Source organism: Dermacentor variabilis, chromosome 4 (assembly GCF_050947875.1).
Source record: "Dermacentor variabilis isolate Ectoservices chromosome 4, ASM5094787v1, whole genome shotgun sequence".
NCBI classification, from domain to species: Eukaryota; Metazoa; Arthropoda; class Arachnida; order Ixodida; family Ixodidae; genus Dermacentor; species Dermacentor variabilis.
In genome coordinates, this window is record NC_134571.1 from 90581998 (window position 1) to 90602813 (window position 20816).

General features: G+C 46.4%; 1 protein-coding gene across 1 annotated transcript in view; it reads right to left on the bottom strand.

Moving 5' to 3' along the window:
* Positions 1-20816, bottom strand: part of LOC142578273 (cell adhesion molecule Dscam1-like) — a 525316-nt gene that overhangs the window by 132865 nt on the left and 371635 nt on the right. The window contains exons 8-13 of the mRNA XM_075687674.1: positions 19539-19946; positions 17681-17839; positions 16793-17080; positions 12759-12878; positions 11520-11696; positions 9449-9596 (exon numbers count right to left, since the gene is read on the bottom strand). Coding sequence (XP_075543789.1) covers positions 9449-9596; positions 11520-11696; positions 12759-12878; positions 16793-17080; positions 17681-17839; positions 19539-19946 — 1300 coding nt within the window. The remainder of the gene's footprint in view (positions 1-9448; positions 9597-11519; positions 11697-12758; positions 12879-16792; positions 17081-17680; positions 17840-19538; positions 19947-20816) is intronic.

Here is a 20816-nt window from a genome sequence, read left to right on the forward strand (position 1 = left end):
GAGAGAGAGAGATGAAGAGGAAAGGTACGGAGGTTAACGAGATATTAGTTTCCGATTTGCTACCCTATACTGGGGTTGAGAGATAGGGGTTAGAAAGAGGACAGAAAGGAAAGAGTTAAAAAAAGAAAAAAAAGATGCACACACCGAGACACACACACAAAGGGCGTTCCATTTAGAGACGTTCACAAAGGCTGGCAGATCCCAAGAAGTGCAGTAGCGCTTGCACGGCTTTCTGCTGTGGCGGTAGCTCTTGTCGGTGGTGTAGAATTCCTTCTTCCGATAGTGTTCGGTCGTCCAGATGGTTGAGTGCGTGGCGAAGGGATTCCCTGTGTGGACTGTATACTGCGGGCAGTCGCACAAAATATGGCCAATCGATTCTTCATGGCCGCAGTGGTTACCGTTTGCGGTGTTGGCCATCCCGCAGCGGAACGCGTAGGCTTTGGTAAAAACAACGCCCAGCCACAGTCAATACAAAAGCGTGGCGTCTCCACTGCGAAGCTTTCATGGGACTCGAAGGCTTAATGTGGGATCAAGGGAGTATAGTCGGGAATTCCTGAAATGTGTCTGATTTTGTTGCGACCTGGCGCACGGGCTAGCAAGCAGGAGGAGCTTCCGTGCTGCGTCTGTTCTAGAAAGTGGTATTGGTGGGATGTGGTCCTCATTATGGGCTGAACGGGCAGCTTGATCGGCCTGTTCATTGCCGATAATACCGCAGTGACTAGGAAGCCATTTGAAAGTTATTTTATGGCCTGTTTGACTTACATGGTGCGTCGTCTGTGTAATTTGAAATAATAGTTGTTCCTGCGGTCCGCATCGTAAAAATGACAATAGAGACTGCATTGCCGCCTTTCAATCGCAGAAGATCGTCCACTTGCGTGGTCGTTCATCACCAATGGAATAAAGGGCAGTAAAGAGCGCTGCGAGCTCTCCTGCCGTGGATGTTGTCGCGTGAGTCGTCTTAAATTGATGGTTGTAACTTTCGCTGGTATCACGATTGCCGCAGCAGAGCTGTTTGGCAGGACAAATCCATCAGTGTAGATATGTGTAGAGTCACGGTAGTTCTCGTAGAAAAGTAGTAACGTGAGCTGTTTAAGGGCTGCTGATGATAGATCAGCTTTTTTCCTCATGCCAAGTATTGTCAGGTTGATTTTTGGCTGAGCGAGCCACCATGGAGAAATCGAAGGTCTCGCAGCCGGAGTGAAACAAGCTGGCAATGATTCACGATGTGGGCTTATCGTTTTGCTAAAAGAAGTGCGCGGTCAGTCCGCTGGTAGAGAGGCTAGGTGGTGGCGAGCAGTCACGACAAGATGACTTATATGGGTCCTCAGCACTTCAATTTCAATGTGGGTCTTTACAAGGTGGTCTCTAGCGATTGCTGTAGTCGCCACTGTTGATGCACTCTGAGGCAAGCCTAGACAGATCCGGAGCGCTTATGGTGGAACACTTTGTATTTTGCGTAGGTTTATTTTGGCTGTGTTGGTTGTCGCTGGCAAGCTGTACCGCAGAAAGCCGAGAAGAAACACTCTATAAAGGTGTAGCATAGCGCTTGTCGACATTCCCCAAGTCTTTCCAGTGAAAAACTTGAACAGGTGGCAGATGTCTGTCAACCGTTTTTTCACGTATGATACGTGAGGGCTCCATGACAAGTCCCTGTCGATTATGACACCTAGAAACTTGTAACATCGGACATATGGTATTATCTGGGCATTTATCATTACGCGGTTGTTTGTCATGGGTTTGCGCGTGAAAGGCACTAGTGCGCATTTCTCGCAGGAAATTCCCAAGCCTCGATTACGGAAGTCGATAGCCGTTTGGGTGGCAGCTTTCTGAATTCCCGTTCGCAACTGTAGGTGTGTTACTGCAGACGTCCATATGCAGTTGTCATTCGCGTACATTGATCGCCTGACTCGGCACGTGCTCAAGGAGAGCAATTAGGTTTATATTAAATAACAGAGGGCTAAGTACACCAACCTGAGGAACGCCGCGCTAGCTATAATGTAAAGAAATATGGCCTTCCTCGGATCCCACAGAAAAGGATTGTATGCAGAGATAGCTACGTATCCATTGAAACATCCGACCACACATTCCTACCTCTTCGCGAGCAGAGAGGATGGCTTCATGCGCAACGTTGTCATACGCTCCTTTGACGTCGAGGAACAAAGAAGCGAAGAGACGCTTACGGCATATTTCTCATGCTGAAAGTAGGTGACCATGTCGACGACGTTATCGATCGATGACCGACCACGTCGAAAGCCCGCCATGGCATCCGAGTAGGTGTTGTGGTACACTAAGTACAATTCCAGGCGTCCTAGGACCATCCTCTCCATTACTTTGCCCGCGCAGCTTGCGAAAGCGATCGGGCGATATGATGAGAGTCTCAACGGCGACTTGCCAGGCTTCAGCAGTGGCACAAAGCGACTTGTCTTCCAGCTTATTGGTAGCGTGCCATCTCTTCAAGATTCATTCAGGTGACACAGGGCTCGGTAGGAAATTCCATTAGGTCCTGGCACTGATGTACGGCCACGCAAAGCTAATGCTGCCTTAAGTTTGTGGACTGAGAATGGCAGATCTATGCGGTGATCACGTGGTGGCGGACAGCTACTCTAAGGCGGTGGGATGTTGGGAGCTGTAAGTCGGCTGAATAATCTGGCGCACAACTCCTCTGCCACATCAATGTCCGGTCTCTTTTCAGAGAGGGCTAGAGCCTTGAATGGGAACCGCTGTACAGGGGGTGTCTGGAGACCTCGCACCGTTCTCTATAGTTGCGATAAATGCTTGCGAGGATCTAGCCACTCACGGACGGCAATCCAACGTTGCGATTAGAGCTTGTCTAACCGATGCTGGATCTCCTTTGTGTGCGTCTAGCGCTCCGTAAATCGTCCATTGCCTTCATGCTTCGGTGCCTTCGTTCAGCACGTCGTCGAATTGCTCCAAATCGTTCTAGTTTTACATAAAGTTCCGTCAGTTTCGAAGAGCATGAGAGTATGCGTAATGTCTTGCATCACGCTCTTGATTGCCTCTTCCAAGTCGAAAGATTGATTGGCTTTGTAGTGTTCTTCCATGACTGAAATTTAGTCCAATCCACTCTTTGGATCGTATACCGTATTTTGAAAGGAGACAATTTTCTAATCTTGGCGTGTGTGGGGATATGGTCGCTTCCGTGCGTCTCTATGTCCGCAAACTATCTAGGACGGCTGACAAGGCTTCGTGGGACAAAAGCCAAGTCAAAGCAGCTGCTGGCTGTAAGTGGAGCCACGTAGAAATGCAGCACTTCCAGCCTTCAACAACCAAAGTTCATTACTGGAGGCGAAACGTACCAGAGCTCTGCCTCTCGCGTTGATCTTCGAACTTCGCCAGAGTGTATGATGGGCGTTGAAGTCTTCAACAATAAACCACGGATTGCGAGTTGAGGAAAGGATGTCTCGTAGTCGTTTGTGGCCAAATTAACTTGACGGAGATAAGTAGGCACCGTCAACAGTAAAGGTAAAATTCTTTTTCGTTACTGGTAGGCATGTATATTGATTACCGTCATTAGCGGATTAATGACCAAATTATACGATATAGAGGAACGCACCGATTTCTTGGCGTCATCATTGATAGAGGCTTGTCTTGGAGCCCTCACATCTCGTACATGACAAAGGGTTTGTCCGCCATTGTGGACCTTCTGGCGTTTGTTGGCTGGAAGTCCTGGGCCGCAATAGTACCGTAAATGTTGCAACTATATAAAGCACTGTTCTTGGGCTTCCTGCGGTACAGCTTACCTGTACTAGGAAATACTTGCACTACGAATAACCGCAAGTTCCAGAGCGTGCAAGCCCAAGCACTCAGGACTTGTCTCGGTCTCCCCAAAACTACGTCATCGATTGCGATAGTGGCCATATCCAGGGACGCTCCTTTGACAGTCTACATTGATACAGATGTCCTGAGAGCACACATCCGACACCTGACTCAGATCCCCTCCCACCATCTTGCTTGCTTGCCAGCAAAAAGGCCACTTTCAACTTTTGCCAAAACTATTGCAACATGTCAGTCCTACTTGCCATCAGAATTTACGCCCGCTACATGGTTATCAGATCCATTGGGGTGTCTGCACCGGCCGCAAGTGCAACTGACAATGCCGTGAATCAGAAAGAAAGCTGGAGCGCCATTGCAAGCTTTGAAACAAGCAACATTGGAGCACATTCATAACGTTCACAGATTCCGGCAACATGTATACACAGAGGGTTCAGTAAAACTCAACAGCTCTGCTGCTGCAGTCATCATCCAGGCAAAATATGCGGAAATCAAATTAAGAACTTCATGTGTGACCACATCGACGGGTGCAGAACTCGCGGCGCTTTGTGCTGCACTTGATTTTATTAAGCAGAAGCCACCGTAACAATGGACAGTCTTTAGTGACTCCAAGGCAGCCCTTCAGTGCATACGAAGCCCAATGCGTCATGGATCCAATGAACAACTGGCCTCAGAAATTCGGCACATATATCATCAAAGCCATGAGAAGAGACACAACATAATCTTTCAGTGGCTTCCAGGACATTGTAACATCAGCGGGAATGACCACGCCGACGAAGCCGCCCGATCTGCACATGAAAGTGGTCAACGAGTCTTCATTCCGCTTTCGCGAACCGACGCTGCGGCTGGGCTGCGATTGATGTCTCGTGATTGTACTTTGCCCCTGTGGGACTCAAATGTTTTCACCATGTGTCGGTTGCGTTCGCTGTCTCCGGACATACGGATGCACCTCCCGCCTGGGTTACCACGACGTGAACAGATCATGCTCGACCGTCTGCGCCTAGGCGTTGCCTTTACGAATTCATATGCTTTCCCATATGTGCAGCGGTGGCGTAGAGGTAGAACACCCGCCTCGCGTGCAAGAGATCCGTGGTTCGAATCCCGGTGCCGGCAATTTCCCACCGGATTAAAAAAAATTCGCGTGTTGCTAAAATTGCATAAACAGGCCTGGAGTGTGGCCTGGTCCCGGAGAACCGTTAACGCACTCCCTCACCAGAGCAGAATTGGCATTTGCCCTGCAGTGGGCGTAACCAGGCTGATGATGATGCTTTCCTCATTGGAATGGCCAAGAGCCTCACGTGCGACACATGTAACATCGACGAGACGCTCGCACATATTATCTGTGTCTGCCCACGATACAATGCTGAGAGACAAGTGATGTGCAGAGTACTGGACCAGTTGGACAATCGTCCACTATCAGAGCTAAAAGCTTTAGGACAATGCTCCGAAAGAACATCCGCGTTGAAGGCCTTACTCGCGTTATTAAGGTTCCCGTGCTCTACGGGGCTTTACGACAGACTCTAAAAATGCCGCCCCCTACCGCTCTGTAGTGTACGCGCTTTGTTCGTGCTTGTCTCTCTTTCTTTCTATCTCCCCCCTCCACTCTGTTTCTCTTTTTATCCCCCTTAACCCTTTTTTCTGTGCAGGGTAGCCAACCGGAACTACCTCTGGTTAAACTCCCTGCCTTTCACTGCATTATTATATCTCTCTCTCTATCGTCATTAGATGGCACAGGCTGATGAACATAACTGAACCCATGGCGAATAAACGCCAAAACCTTACTGTTTTCACCGACAGTTGACGACATACACGGTTCATATGCAGAAAGCCTGATCGTGTTCGATAAGCTCTGCTCGCAAATGACGACAATGGGAAACATATTGGCATACACGAAGCGATGGAAATCCGAAATACACGCTGTGAGTGAGCGGGCATTCCACTGAAAAATAGCTGCTTTTCGGACCTCATCCCTGAAAGACAGTGGCTGGGGAGCTATGACTTACTCAAGCGTTGTCAGCACCGGACTCGGCGCGTCAAGTACTTGAAGCGCACTTCTGGCAGACGGCGTGTGCATGTTGTTTAGCAACACGCCAATGGCATTCATTAAAGGCCTAAGAAGGGCTATCACTTGCTCGTCTGTTTTCCGCGACTCCTCGGATGCAGCACATTGCTGTACTGGGGGTGGCTTCTGCTGTGGCTCTTCTGCTGGTCGCGTACGCGTAAGTGGTAACCATTCCTTTGTAGAGAGCGATCTGTCAGTTTTCTCCCTTTCAACATCGGTGTTTGGAGTACTGGAAACTTCCGCTGATGGTGCTGCTTGACGAGTCGACTTTTCTTGAAAAGTTTATATTTTCCGTCCTGAGGACCATCGATGGTGACGTCGTCTCCTCCCGACTTTCTCAGCGACCTCTTTGTTCGTAGAGCTGTCTCTCACCATTTGTTTAAGGATGGTCATCTCTTCCTTGATCTGAGGACAGTCTTTGGAAGAGACGCAGTGATCACCTTGACATTTAGGACCTTTCAACGTGGTTGCGCTGTGGTTGACTTCTGAGTAGGGTTTGTCGCATCGAGGGCACGCTGCGTAATTTCTGCAAACACCCTACACATGACCAATCTTCTGGCAGTTGCAGCATTGCATTGGTCTCGGGTATAAGTGGTCGAACCTGCTGGCGAAAGTGGCCAACCTTCACTTAGGGTGGTAGACAGTCACCTCGCACTGCGTGTGTTACCGAGGTGACGAACGTGCACAATGACGTTATGTTCACTTGCTGGTTTTATGAGGACTGGGTGGTCTGCCTAAGTTATCTCATTGTCAGTGTCATACATGACTCCTGTTATTGTGGCACCATTCGCTGGCACGATGGATCGGACCTTGACGTTATCCAGCTGCGTTCTACACAACTACACAGCTACACAGCTACACAAGGTGTTCAGCGCCTTGTGTTCATCACATCGATTGCTAGGATGTTTCTCCTGGTGTTTCTCCTGACATCCTTGATCTCGCACGATGTTTTCTAGATGCACGGAGAGTGCTTGCCTGTTGAGCATGCGTAGGTTGTCAGTAGAGTTCTGTGGCACAAACAGGATATAGTGAGGCCATCGTTGAGGCGCAGCTTTCATGGTTGTCGGACTTGACGCCAAAGATTTGTAGATAATTCTTTGTTTGGCCTTGCGGTACTGGACAAGTCGAAAGCTGTCTTCCGAGGACTCATCACATGATGCAGAGTACAGCTGTGTGTCATCGCTATCACTCGCTATCCTCGCTTCCTTGAAGCGATGTCCGCGGCTGAACGGGAACCAGGGGGGTCCTCGGGGTGTTGTACATCCATCACAGTGATGTAGGGGGCGATAGACTCCACAAGTGCAGTGAAAAGTCCAGAAAAGCAGAGACGGGCGAGATCTGTTCCACAAGAGAAGCACTTCGTCTTCCTCCCTCCCAGAAAGTATAAATTGCAGTGGACTGACTAGATAACGCGTTTTGCGTGGTTTGTCAAACGCTGGTCACATATAGCTTTGTTTGACCAAGTGCGTCACTTTCTGCGGCTGCCTTTGACGCCGCGGTTATTGCCAAGCGGTTTTACCAGTGAGGTTGTCGTCAAAAGAGACGTTTTAGGTACTATCAGAAATAAAGTCTTCCAGAGATCGAAACGTCCGCCACGTGCGACCTGTGTAAAGTCTGCCAACCGTGAGATGTAGAAAAAAAAACACTGCGGTTGAACATTTGGTCAATTATACGAATGATAGTTCTATTATTAGAAATATTGAGTGTTTCTTTAAAGCATCGAATTGTAGAAAAATCGAAGTTCTGCAAGGACGGGCGCTACGCTCACTAGTCGCAGCACGAGTGACCTGCGCCGCAGACAAACGGAAATGTTTGCTATGAAGCTTATTTATGAAGTATTGACGTAATTTTGGTTGGCGCTAGACATTCACACAGTGAGTTGGTCGCGCGGCTGTGTATTAATCTTAAAATGATAAGCAGGTCCGCAAAGTCAGGATGTGAAAAATAAGTCGGCGGCTATATTAGCATTCAATTAAGTAAAATCGTAAAGGTCAGCAGGTATGTGAGAAGAACGAGATATATTTTGCAAATATATCTATGGATTAGAAGCTTCTAAAAAAAAGTGAATGTCACCTTTTGGTTACCATTCGCTACAGTGTTTTGCGAGCATATTGTGCTTACTATAATAACACTGAATTTTGCATCTGCGGTAGCCTTTCTTTGCCTCCTTCACTGCTGAATTGTTTATTCGGGTCCCGTGTAGCACGTGCGGCTAACTTCTTTTTTAGAAAGTTGGTCCTGTCGCATAAAAGCGGTGAAGAATTGCATGTATGCATGCGTAGCTTCTTGGTATGGTGGCCCGCACCATACGCCTGGTAACGTATGGTGCGGGCCATGTATCCACAGATCCGCAGATGGTAGTCCGGTGGGCCGCTTCGATGTAGCCCCACTTTCGACAGGCGGTGGCGCCTTCATGAGCGCCGTCCGGAACAACACAAGAATCAACAACGATCATTCAGCAGCAGCCATTATTCGCCGTTTCTTATTTTTTTTTTCGTCGCTCAGCTGTTGAACCGGCTCAGCTGAACCATTCAAGTAAGCGCAACAATGGCAACCATCGTATCAATGACGGCATCGCGCGTATCATGACGCAGTCAGAAGGATTATCTTTTATGAAAGTCAGAGATGCAGGAAGACGCGAACAGGATTTTTACAGTCGCCATTTTTCGGGTCAAGCACGTCCATCAAGGGATAACGAGAACACAGTTTCTGGTTAGCTACCACCATTTTGTGGAGCACTAGAATTCTAGAAAAGCTTCCATTTTGTAGCCCTCTAGATTTCCGAAAGAAATATCGTCCCTATTACATATCACAGTAAACATTTTAACGCTCTTAAGGCTGTAAATCAATTCTTCGCCAGACGGGTATGTAGTATTAGGGTGCTGATACGAGCACCCTTATTTTATTAACACCCTTAACGAAAAGTGTTTGGCTGAAGTACAAGTGACATGAATGAAATACGTCGCCCTCAGCTCGTTATGTTTTCCACTATTTACGAGTTGGTTGGTTACTGGCAGCGCTATACAACTGGCACCAAATGACAAACATTGCATTCCTAAATAGGTTACGAAATAAATGCATGAAGGTGGATTCGAATCCAAGAACGTCACATGAAAACCAGACACCCTGACCAATGTGCCACTCAGAAGCCATGTTTCTGCTCTCCAAATATTGGTGCTATACGTATAAATTATCCAGGAATTACAACTACTTCATTTTATGAGAAACCTTGCAGAAGGTCATATCTTGCAACCAAGAAAATGTGTTCGTTATGCTTGAAACGTAACTACCTATAGCTGCAAGGTCAATATTCAACAGTATGCGAACGTGCGGAGATCTTTCGTATAGATTGCAAATTTTTTACTGTGTTTTCATATTTTTTTCGCATACACCTTTACTAAAGGGCGCTTTTAATAAAATGGGTGCTAAATGGCTATATGGCTAAAGGCTAAATGGCTAAATGGCACTGGAGTGTGTAACATGAGAAAACGCTCTGTTAATACTCTTAAGTGTGCTAAATGTTTAGTGTGTACACGGCATTGCTTAGCAGCCGAAAGAGGGAAAAAGTAATTGCATTGAATGCAAGGAACTTGCCTTGATATGTAGCGATGATCGAGGATCATGTTGTCTTTCTTCCACGTTATCGTGAGCGGTTTTTCTCCGTAAGCTTCACATATCAGCCTAGCTTGTTCACCCTTGTTGACACGAAGGGCCTGGTAGCTTACTTTGAAATGGGCGGCCACTGTGGATGAAGAAGAAAGTTCAACACTTAAAGCATGCCTTTTACGTTATTATGTGATAAGCACAGTGGACGAGGCTGAATTTTGTAAATTACTTGCTTATTCGAGTTGTTTTTCGTCACTTTCTTTCCCGACGCCGAGAGAGATAGGGTAGAAGATTTAATGGAAAGAAACGCGGAGAGATTGGTCGGAGGAGCTTGAGCCCGCGGATACACGGAAAGTTGCCGCGCGACTGGCCGCTCGAGGCACTTTGTGTGTATTCGCGGGCTTCTTTCACGCTCGGATAAACACTTTTATGCAGCACGTATTGAGCAACAGAAAGCTGTATCGGGAGTTTTTCATGTCGCTCTACAAATTTTCATTGACAAATTTCATCTAATTATAGTATTTGAGAAGTCGATTACTTAAGACTAATTATCGAATTAAGCGGAATGAAAAAAAGGAATTTAATACTTCCAAGCGACGGCAAACAACATTATATACCTTGCTTCTGTCCAGCTACGTGGCATTCGCATATTTTTAAACTTTGGCTAGGGACACCCTGTATATAATACAGGGTCTGGCGTAACTTGAGTCTTACTTAAAAGATGTGCAAATGCCACGTAGCTTGACAGAACCAAAATAATGTTGTTTGCCGTCGCTTGAAGATTCTCAGTTTATTTTCTTCATTCCGCCTAATTACTTAATTTGTTTTAATTAATTAATAGACTTATATTATTAATAGATGAAAAGTGTCATTGAGAAAACTGTGTAGCAGGATGAAAAAATCCCGATGCACCTTTCTGTTGCTCAATACGTGCGGCATAAAAGTGTTTTTCCAAGCATGAAAGAAGCACGCGCATACATAGAAAATTGCGCGCGACAGGCCGCTCAAGGCCTGGCGCGCGTTATCTATCTATCTATCTATCTATCTATCTATCTATCTATCTATCTATCTATCTATCTATCTATCTATCTATCTATCTATCTATCTATCTATCTATCTATCTATCTATCTATCTATCTATCTATCTATCTATCTATCTATCTATCTATCTATCTGCATGTATAACAAGTTTTTCTGTTTTAAGTATTGAAGAAATCTAATCGCGAACTTAACTTGCGTGCTGAGGGAACACGCAGTCTGCTTCGTAGAACATAGTGCGTGAACATGGACAAACACTGCTTCACATGTGTCCTACGGAAATCTGACGTGCATAGTGTGGGGCTTCTGCAGGATTCCGTATCACATATGATGATCGCTTCTTGTTGACGCAGACATCGTTCTCAAATGTAACGTGAGGAGTACAAGCAGTTCCCAATCAGGACTCATACACACATGAAAGAGAAGAATATTGACCCACAAATGCAAATACACACCTGTTAAGTGAAATAGACACAAAGCTATCCATGCTATTCTCATAATCTTTCAATGCTCACCTTGATTGAAAAACAAATATTTTCTATCAGAAAGAGTCGTACATGTCCTACGATTAGTGAGCGCATTTGAATGCACCTACACATGCTGAAAAAAAAAACAGTAAAAGAAGAAAAAATCCCCAGCGACATTATGCCACACATCCGTATCACATACGTTCCGAAATCGAGCTATTTGCAAATATTGCTCGTCTCGTCATCTCTCTCTTTTTTTTCTTTAGAATAGACAAAAAAAGAAGAGCAAGGAGAAGGAAAAGAAGCATGAACGAGGAGTGGAGACAGTCAAACAGAACGGTCGCGTCATTTGCGAAGATGAAACTGTAATCAGGTTGTGAAGAGAGGTGTTGCCGGACTGTCGCAGCTCAAATCATTTTAATAACGAGAAAAAAAAGGCAACATGCTGAATTAAATGTAAAAGACAGAAGAGAAAAAGTGAGTTCGTTTATTATCGTCCGAGCGCGCTCATTCCAGTGCGAGAATATTGGCAGCCATTGGCACAACCGACTCACCGTGGACCGAGAGGCGAACGACGGTGCTGAGACCGACCCCTATTCCGTTCGTTGCCTCGCAGAGGTACTGCCCGGCGTCCTTGGGCTCGACGTCGTTGATTATGAGCGAACCGTTTTCGAACATCTGCATATGGTAATTGCTGATTATGGATTTAAACGCCTTGCCCGCATCGTCTCCTGAGGTGGCCGCAAGACGGAAAGGAAATGGGGATGGAGGAAACGGGAACGGCGGGTTGGGTTAGCAGAAGAGAGAAGAAAGAAAATAAGTGACAGGTTAGATTGGAAGAGCCGACAAAGTGGATATTACGTCGCAGATTATAACTTCAGATCAAACAATAAGACAATAAAGAAGGCAGAAAGGTAGGGGGGGGTGGTGGAAAGTGCACCAGTTTTGAAGAAATAAAGAAAGCAGATGAAGGGAACAGGCCATTAGCTTTCTTTTATTGCTTCGTTCCAGCTTTTATATTTCCTGGTACCATTTATGCTCATTCGTGGCTTTACCTATTGATCGGCCTCGCTCTATTATGCTACGCGAGCAACCTTAAAAAAAAGGACGCGTGTCGAGCGAAGACAGTGAAAGAGGGCTGATTGCCTGGTTCCTCTTTTTTTTTCTGTTCAGGTACAGCTGCTCTAGTATGTCCATTACGTATAGACGATGTGGCCAAGTCGCGCTATACTTGTAACAATGCCATCTTGGAAACTCCGTGAACGGCGGTGCTACAAACCGCCGGCTCCTGTACGTTCGTGACGGTGCTCAAGAAACCTGTACTGTCCGCGAATGTCATCCGCTCCTTCGCCCACCCACCCCTCGCTCTACTTCCCCTTACGCCGATCATCCTTCTGTCAGGACGGTTCGCCAAGATTACATTCAGATAAACTGCAGCTTCCAGTGCACCGATCGTTGTGCAGGGAGTCTGTGCCATTTGGGGAGTGTACTTGTGCAAGCTGGGTTCATTGTAATATTGCGTCGGAGCTTTTCGAACGGCCGTATGTATCGATATACTCATCTATGGCTGGATCAGTAGACGATATATTGTGAAAGACCAGCGCGTTGCATAAATGCCCGTATAAGGGCGGTTGCGTGAAGCGTTATTATTACTGGGCAAATTATTGGCGTCAGGGACAAAGGAGAGAACAATTAAGGTTGGGTTCGCTTGCTAGGGGCGTTGTCTAATTACGCCTACTCGCACTGCGCTCAGCTCGCCCGGCCATTGGGCTGGGCCTGCTCCGATAACTCACCGAGGGCTATCTTCCATCGGATGAGTGGTGGTGGATGGCCGTCCGCTTGGCAGTCAAAAGTAACCCTCGACCTGACGATGCTGGACTTGTCGCTTGGTTCAATCTTCCATTTCGGCGGTACTGTAAGTTGAAAAAGAGAGCCATCTAGCAAGCTCGTCAGGTCAAATAGGCGGACTCACCAGACTCGTTTACGTTCGGGGCACAAAGGAGCGATGCCTTTTTTAACCTGCCCCACACAACAAAAATGAAAAAATAACAGCGTTCAAGCGAGATCAAATTCCATATCTCAACCGAAATTCATCTCACACAATGTTTTTCTCGACTGTCACTTAGAGCAGCTAGTTCAAAGAAAAAAAAGCTTTGACTGGAATGCGACACTTTGTGTGACGTACGAAAGATTGTACCCCCATGTTTTCAAACGATCCTCGACTTTTCCTCTGCTCCACCGAGGCGAGCACAGCGGCACCCTTCGAATAATGAAGACGCTACACGTCTCAACATATGTCGTGTATGATGACGAAGCGCCGTGGTCATTTCTGTCGAGGAGTGGCGCTGCAATCTACTTTCTTGTTTTGATTATGAAGAATTACTGAGGTATGCGAAAGAGAGTAAATGGGCTGGGAGAGTGTTGAGGTATTCGTACAGGAAAAACGTTGATTCACAGTGGAGAAAAAGAACTAGGAACCTTACCAGCAAGTATGCGGCCTGCTGGGTGAGCAACACAGCAATAAAAATGCATCAAGGGGAAAGTCAGAGAGGTCGAAATAATTTCATGAGTGGCGGCAATATAAAAGAAACCTGCCATGAGTAACTTCTTAAGAGGGAAAAACGAAATCAGGAAAGAAATAATTTATGATACCTCATAGGGAAGCTCCTTACTTTTCGAAGCGAGATCGGGATGCCTTAGAACACGCACCTATAAAGCGAGATATAAGAAGGAAGGAGAAGCATGTGCTTGCCACAGTAAAGCTAAAGGAACGACGGAGCATGTTTTATTAGAATGTAAAGATGTCTGCCCAGCGGTCGATTTAGGCCCCACTGGCCTCCTCGAAGCCCTTGGGTTCAGCTAGAGCAGGGGGAAAGTAAACATGTCCATAATAGAGATTAGTAAGAGACGATTGGAAGATTGGTGGAAGAAAAGTACGGAAACGGCAAGAAACAGAGACGTACAAAAACAAACTTCACGATAGGTGGTCAGAAAATTTCGTTATTGGAGCTCATCGTGTTTTTTTTTTTCTTTTTTTTCGTTTTTAACCTAGGTAGGACATTAGGCAGTATAACAGCAAGAGCTTGCTGGTGCAACCCACCGCCCCGTTCGAAAGGGGACGCTCATAGCAACCATTCATTCATCCATCCGTCGAGTTGAATTGGAGTGTTGTGTGGGAGAACGTTCTAGAATGCGGGGGATAGCAAAGTGTAAATGGGCTTCCTGAGTGCCAGATTTTTTTCCGACTACTCGGTGAATAGGTGGCACACAAAAGGCTGACACCACATATGTGTGGTGGCGACACCGAGTTAACTTGGAATAAGACACACGCGCATTATAAAGTCAACAGCGACGCCAAAAAAAAACGTCACATTCGCAAACGACTTTCTGCGACAATGAAAGGAAACCTACGGATGAACAATAGGGTTCCTGAAAAAGGTCTTGCATTTTTCATTCGTGTCATTTTAAGCTGAGAAATAGAAAAACGCGGACATTTCACTTACAACATCAAAATTAGACAAGCAACATCACTGAGTGTTCAATTTCGCTCGTTTTTTCTGCTCCTTTTCTTCCAAGTTTGGACAAATGTGAAACCGTCGCAAGTGGAAGCTGCAGTGATTCAGCATATCTTCCAAGAAACCGAAATTGCTGTTAAACTGTTTGACTTATTGGCGGAGTAGCGCATATGCAGAAGCTGCGCCTCCGCGGCTTTCGTTACATGGCCACAAAAAATTGTCCGCGAGTCTCGACAATAAACTGAAATCGGAGGTGGCGTTTCTGCGTGCCTAATAAAATCAAGTATCACTATTTAAAACTGCAGGAGGGCTTAGGAGAAAGACATCGCGACAAATCCTTCTTTTAGACGGCTCTTTCTAAACAATTAACTCCTATTCTTTAGGTGGAGCGAGTGCCGCTTTCAAATCAGATGTGATTCTCCTAACGCTGTCAGCATATTTCAGGGTAAATCGAGATTTTTCCCGTGTTTTAAAAACAACGAAATTACATCGCAGGATCTGACCACGTAGTCTTTCAAGAATGGCATTATACGCACTTGCAGCAGTATACTGCCGTCCGTATCTCTTGTGGCGACTAATCAACCAGCTTATGCGAGAAACTCTGTTCTTGCGTCCGAACGGGAGTTCGCCCGAGAGGACATTCCTGGCTCAGGGCTTTTGTTGATACTGCGTCGCCCTTATTAAAAGAGCTATCTGACGCATAACGACGAAGCGCAGTACTGGCCTCTCTCCTAGAGGTCATACATATTTTAACAAGCGCTATTCTCGAACGCAGTACCTCACTGGTACTAATCGCCAGAACAGTACTCTACTGGAACTGATCGGCTGGACAGAATTCCCTGTAATCAGATCGCAGGAGACATACGACATTATCCTGTACGATGCAAAGCTAACACGTGCCCTACTTTCGGGCTCATTACTTCACCGTCGCATACTACGCTAACACAATTTTAATGAGCACAGTTTCAAACTTGCCCTCCGGTAAGTTTACTACGGGGAGAGTGGCTGTTTAAAGCAGAATACCAAATTAAGCTTCGCCCGTTGCCCGGCTTTTGTGATAATGCGGTGTCGTCCTGCATATATAATTTTGTATCCTTTATGAATAGCCGGGCGTTCGCCAAGAGACCAAAGAAAATAGCTAGGAAATATTTTGACATGCAAGACATATGTAAGGATTAAAAAAATAACAAGAGATGCTGTAAGAGCGAAATCGAAGTATAGATGCAACAGAACAATGCAACCAACCCGACTGAAGATTCACCAAATGTAGAAGGTACTGAGTCGCCTAAATAAAAATAGAAGAGCACCAGCGCTTCTTAAGGGCGCAAGGCGTACAAAGCAGACTTAATTAACGTGAATGCTCAAGTGGCGATCATGGCAGAAACATATATTAAGGCGTTCTCATCGCCGGAGGAACATGGCTGACTACAGAAATTTGGTAGTGCTTGAGAGGGAATGATTTGTGACGACATAGTGTTTCTCTATTTCGAAGGGTACATCACTCTTAGAATAAAAGCCTTTACTAATTCTCTTTCTATCTGTGTGTAAGTACGTGCGAGGGAAAAAGAGGGAGACCAGAGCGACCCCCGGCCCTCCAAAAATAAAACAATAGGAAACTAGAACGTTAGGCTGGGTTAATATATTCGTGTTTTTGAGCCCACTTTGCTGCAAGTGCGTATGGGGGCGGTGGCGGCTGAGTACGTCGATCGCTGCCGCCAACAACGTACAGCTCATTTTATGGAAATACATTTGGAAGTTCAGTAGAAGAGAAAGCTGGGTGACTTATGGTTAATGCGGAACGTATTGCAATTACAGCGTGAGACGATGATCACAGAGTTGTGCCGGAAGGTAAAATAAAGAAGAAAGGAAAAAGGGAGATATCGTGTGCAAAATACAGTGTCCTCCGTAAAGATAGGTTTTAGTGTTGTTGAAACAACGCTATGACTGCTGATATAAGGATATGCTTTTTTTCTGGTGAAATGGCAAATACTTTTGAGTCAGTGTTCATCTCTTGTTTTGGCGTATACGAAGGACAACGTGTTATATTCGATATCCTTTGTTTTTTTCCATAAGATTCGACTTTATTCCTTTTCGTTTGTTTATTCAGTGGAATTGCCACGTTTAGTTATTCCTTGCAGTTCCTTTGTTCGCACTTGTGTTTCAACTTGCTCGGCATTTCAGGATATTCCAGCTAATCACGCAGGCGTAAGAATTTGGGCGGTCAGTTTCTTCCGTTAGAGTCTATTTCGAACTCGTGCTCCTCCGCGTTGTCCGAAGAGACGAGAGAGATGGTGCACCCGGCCTTCACTCACCGAAAACGACCAGCTCGGCCGTGTGGTTCGTGATTCCGCCGTCGTTCTCCGCGACGCAGGTGTAGCGTCCGTTGTGCGCGCGGCCCACCTCATTGAAGACCAGGTTCGAGCCGAGGTCCCCCAGCGACGCCTCCTGGATGTTCAACTGCGTCTTGCTGAAGGGCACGCCGTCCTTGAGCCACCAGATCTTGATGGGCGTGTCGCCAGAGCGCACCGAGCAGGTGATCACAACCTGCATCCCTTCGGCCAGAGTCTTGGGGAAGTTGAACGGGTTGAGAACCGTCTTTTCTGCGAAGCGATGTCCGAACAGAAGTGTTAGGGATACGTCGCTTCGGCGGGAACATGCAAAGCGAAGCCTAGTGCGTTGCGGCCTGAGCGGGATATTTTGACACGTTTCTGCTCTGCACTGCTTTCCTTGGCTCCAAAATTATACACGAATTATATTTTATGAACAACTTCTTCGAAAATCGATGGTGGCGGCGGTCACCAAAGTATTTATTGTTTCCGTTAAACTACACTCCTAGCGAAAGCCTACATGCAAGGCTCCCAGCCAACGAATGGAGATCAGCGCCACGACACTGTCGCAGTTGTCACGAGTTGCCATGAGTTAGACGGTAGAAGCACCTTAATAGTGCATAGGTGGCGTTGCCTGTCATGCTGGGATGAGGTGCAATACGAGCGTACAAAAAAAAATATCTTGCTTTCTATTTTTTATTTACAGCTGCGAAATGAAAGGGGTCCGAAATTTTAGGGGCTGCTCATTGCACGAAAGAAGCTTGGAAAACTGTAGGTATATTTATTTAGAGGAGTGGTTTGTGTTCTATTCGTACCCTTCCCTCCTTTCAACACTCAGGCATAAGTAGTGCAGGCGAACATGACGGTACTCACTGATAATCTTGACATTAAGATCTTTGCTGTCTTCCTGCTTAGAGGTCTTAGCCCGGCACGTGTAGACGCCTTCGTCAGCCTCACGCGTGACGTCAGTGATGACAATGGTGCCGTTTTCGAAGGCACGCTGCCTCTCGTTGTGTGGAAGATCCCGCCCACCTATAGCCATGCCACAGATCATAACCATTAATAAAACCTGTGACTGCTGCTTTACTGGCATCAAATGGTTCTGTGAATGTAAATGTTGTCGCCGTGACGTTGACAGGCACATCAGAGAATCTTCCAATGGTAGCAGAAAGCTACCACACGAAGACGTATTATTGAGTAAATTACATGCATTAAAAGTTTATGATCCTAAAAAGATTCCTTTGAATTTTTTTTTTATTTTTGCTTTTTATTTACCCTCACTTGAACTTATTCAGCGCTTTGAAGGCGAGAGAAAGTATCGTGGTATCATATGGAGCTTCTAGAGTAATCAGAATCCACTCAGGTTTCAACACGCTTTGCAAACGAAAAAACAAGCACATGTCTGAATACTGAAAATTTTTGTTTATGACTCAGATAATGCACTTTAGTTTAATCCTCGGAAACTTAAATCTTTGGAGCCATGTTAGTAAGCGTACGTGTGGATCTTGCCTAGCAAAGTTTCTTGTTGATTGTGCCTACCAAATGTGAGCAATAATTCCACACAAGGCAATGTTAGCTACGTGAAAGAGGCACCGCTGAGTTGTTTGCCGTACGTTTAGGGTGCAGCACACTGATGTTGCCTGACAAGTGAACTTAATAGAGAATAGAGAACTGCCGCATGCTCCTTTACGAAGAGCGCACTAGGCTATACCATGGACTAGATGCGTGAGTTCAAAATACGAGAGCTCTTTTTTTGCTATTATGTATGCATGCCCCGACCTGAAAACGGTTTTGCAACTAATGCAAACACTAGAGCGACAAGCTAATAATTTAGTTGGCTAAAATATTGCAGTTATATGCCATATTCACCTCACCCCCTCTCCTAGCAAAAATATTTATGGTTTCAAATATAACTGGGACTTTATGCCCACGAGGAGAGTTCGCATTACTAGCAATAATTTATGACTAATTGTAGCTAATTGGAGAAAGCTAGCTTTTCTGAGAATATGGCTTAACATAAACACAAGGGCGCAATAACGACCTTCCATTTTCAGAAATAAGCGTACGCATCCTTTCTTAGAGGCTATTCATGGTTTTTTGTAATCGCAAACACGCAACGAAGAAGAACGAGACACAATGAGCGCAGACTGGAACTAAATTCACGTATTTATTTCTTACGTGAATAAGATTTAGTTCCAGTCTGAGCTCGTTGTGTCTCGTTCTTCTTCTTCGCGTGTGTTTGCGCTTCCACAAAACCATGAACTATATCAACTGTCCCGTTTGCCCACTCTCCCAGTTTCTTAGTTTATATTCGAGTGTTTTACTTCGTTGCCGCGCATTTCAACGCTCGCTACCACTTTGCATGTATGTGTGGCATCTCCCGCGTAAGCTAAAGAGTAATGTTCTGAACTGTTTCGTTTGCTAAATATCTAGTTAGACCAAATGACCAGAATAAAATGCGAAATACCAGCGTACGCAACCGGTAACCGCGCACAGGCAGTTGCAATGATGCCCAAATTGCTCGAGCTACTGCTCGCAGGTGGTCTATTAGTCATGCTTGACCATCAAAAAAGCTGCTGAGGCGACAGAGGAAAGGCGCACAGAGGACAAATACCAGGTGGCGTTGTCGTGAGTGCGACTGTACTTCTTTCAAAATTATCATGCACGCGACAGTAACAACAACAACAACAACAACGCGTGCGAATCATAGTGCTCGTGGTTCGCCACCGACCTCGACTCCACGTGACTTTGGGCGCCGGGTGCCCCGTGTAAGGGCAGTGGTACACCAGCGTGGTGCCGGAGGTCACGGTAAGGTTGGCCATGGGCCGCACTCGCGGCGGACCCCGGACGTCGATGCGGTCGTCGTGCCACGCGGTGCCCAGGTCGTTCGAGGCCTCGCACCGGTAGAGGCCCCCGTCGTCGCGCGTCGCCGACGTCACGTTCACATAGCTGATGACGTCGCCCGCCGAGCTCACGAAGTCGCCGTAGTGCACTCGGTGGCTCTCTCCTACCATTCCGCCGTCCAGCGCCCACGTGACCCGCGGCAGCGGATTGCCCGATGCCACGCAGCGGAGTGAGAATCGCTCGCCCGGATCGACCAGCTTGCGCGTGAACACGGCCTTCAGCTCGGGAGGCGTCTCTGGAAAGGCCAAAAGCTCGTGGTTTGCACGTTACTGGATAACGTATGCACCGCTTGTGCTGACACCGGCTGGCACTAATTGCGGAACCCTGTACCTGAACAACCATTTTCTAACTTCGTGCATATTAGAGTGTTCATAGGAATCGAAGAGGACAAACGCATTAATGTTAATTTAAATTTCTCATGGCGGGTCCACTCACGCAAATTCAGAAAGAAAGAGTGATAAAAACACTTTAACCTTGAATGAGTCTTAAATTATGTGGATAGTCATACTTGAGTATTAGATCTTGCAGATAAGGTAATTTTAATCTTGATACATTTACCAATCAAGCACCACTACGACCATGAAATGTTGCCAAGTTGACAACCACCACTCGGGCATGCAAATGCAGTTGTCCGAAGAGCACTTTTACTGCGATAGCAATTGCCGTCGTCCCCGTGGCCGTAATTTTCCGTATAAAGTTAAAGTGCGATAACATCGTGACCGCGGGACGTATGCTGTGGTTGAGAGTGAAAGCTCGCGATAGTGAGTCGAGGATGGTGGATCGATCTCGCGAGCGCGAGGAAAGCGGGCGCTGAGGAAGCGCGCTGTCTTAGATCGCGCGCGGGGTACTCCGGCGGTGGCCCCGAGGGACGTATCGAGGGCTGATAGCTTCGTGTGCGCTGTGTTCTCGCGGGTTAGTTCGCGCTGAAACGAGAGGTAGCACAAAGGTCAATTCGCTCACTGGTGTTGCCACCTTTTCCCACGCCAACGAATTGACAGCGAAGGTCCGCGGTCATCAGGTGAGATGTGTTTATGTTTGCCTGTGCGCGCGTAACACCCTGCTTGTTAATTTAGTTAGTACCAGAAGTTTACAAGTATATAAGGCT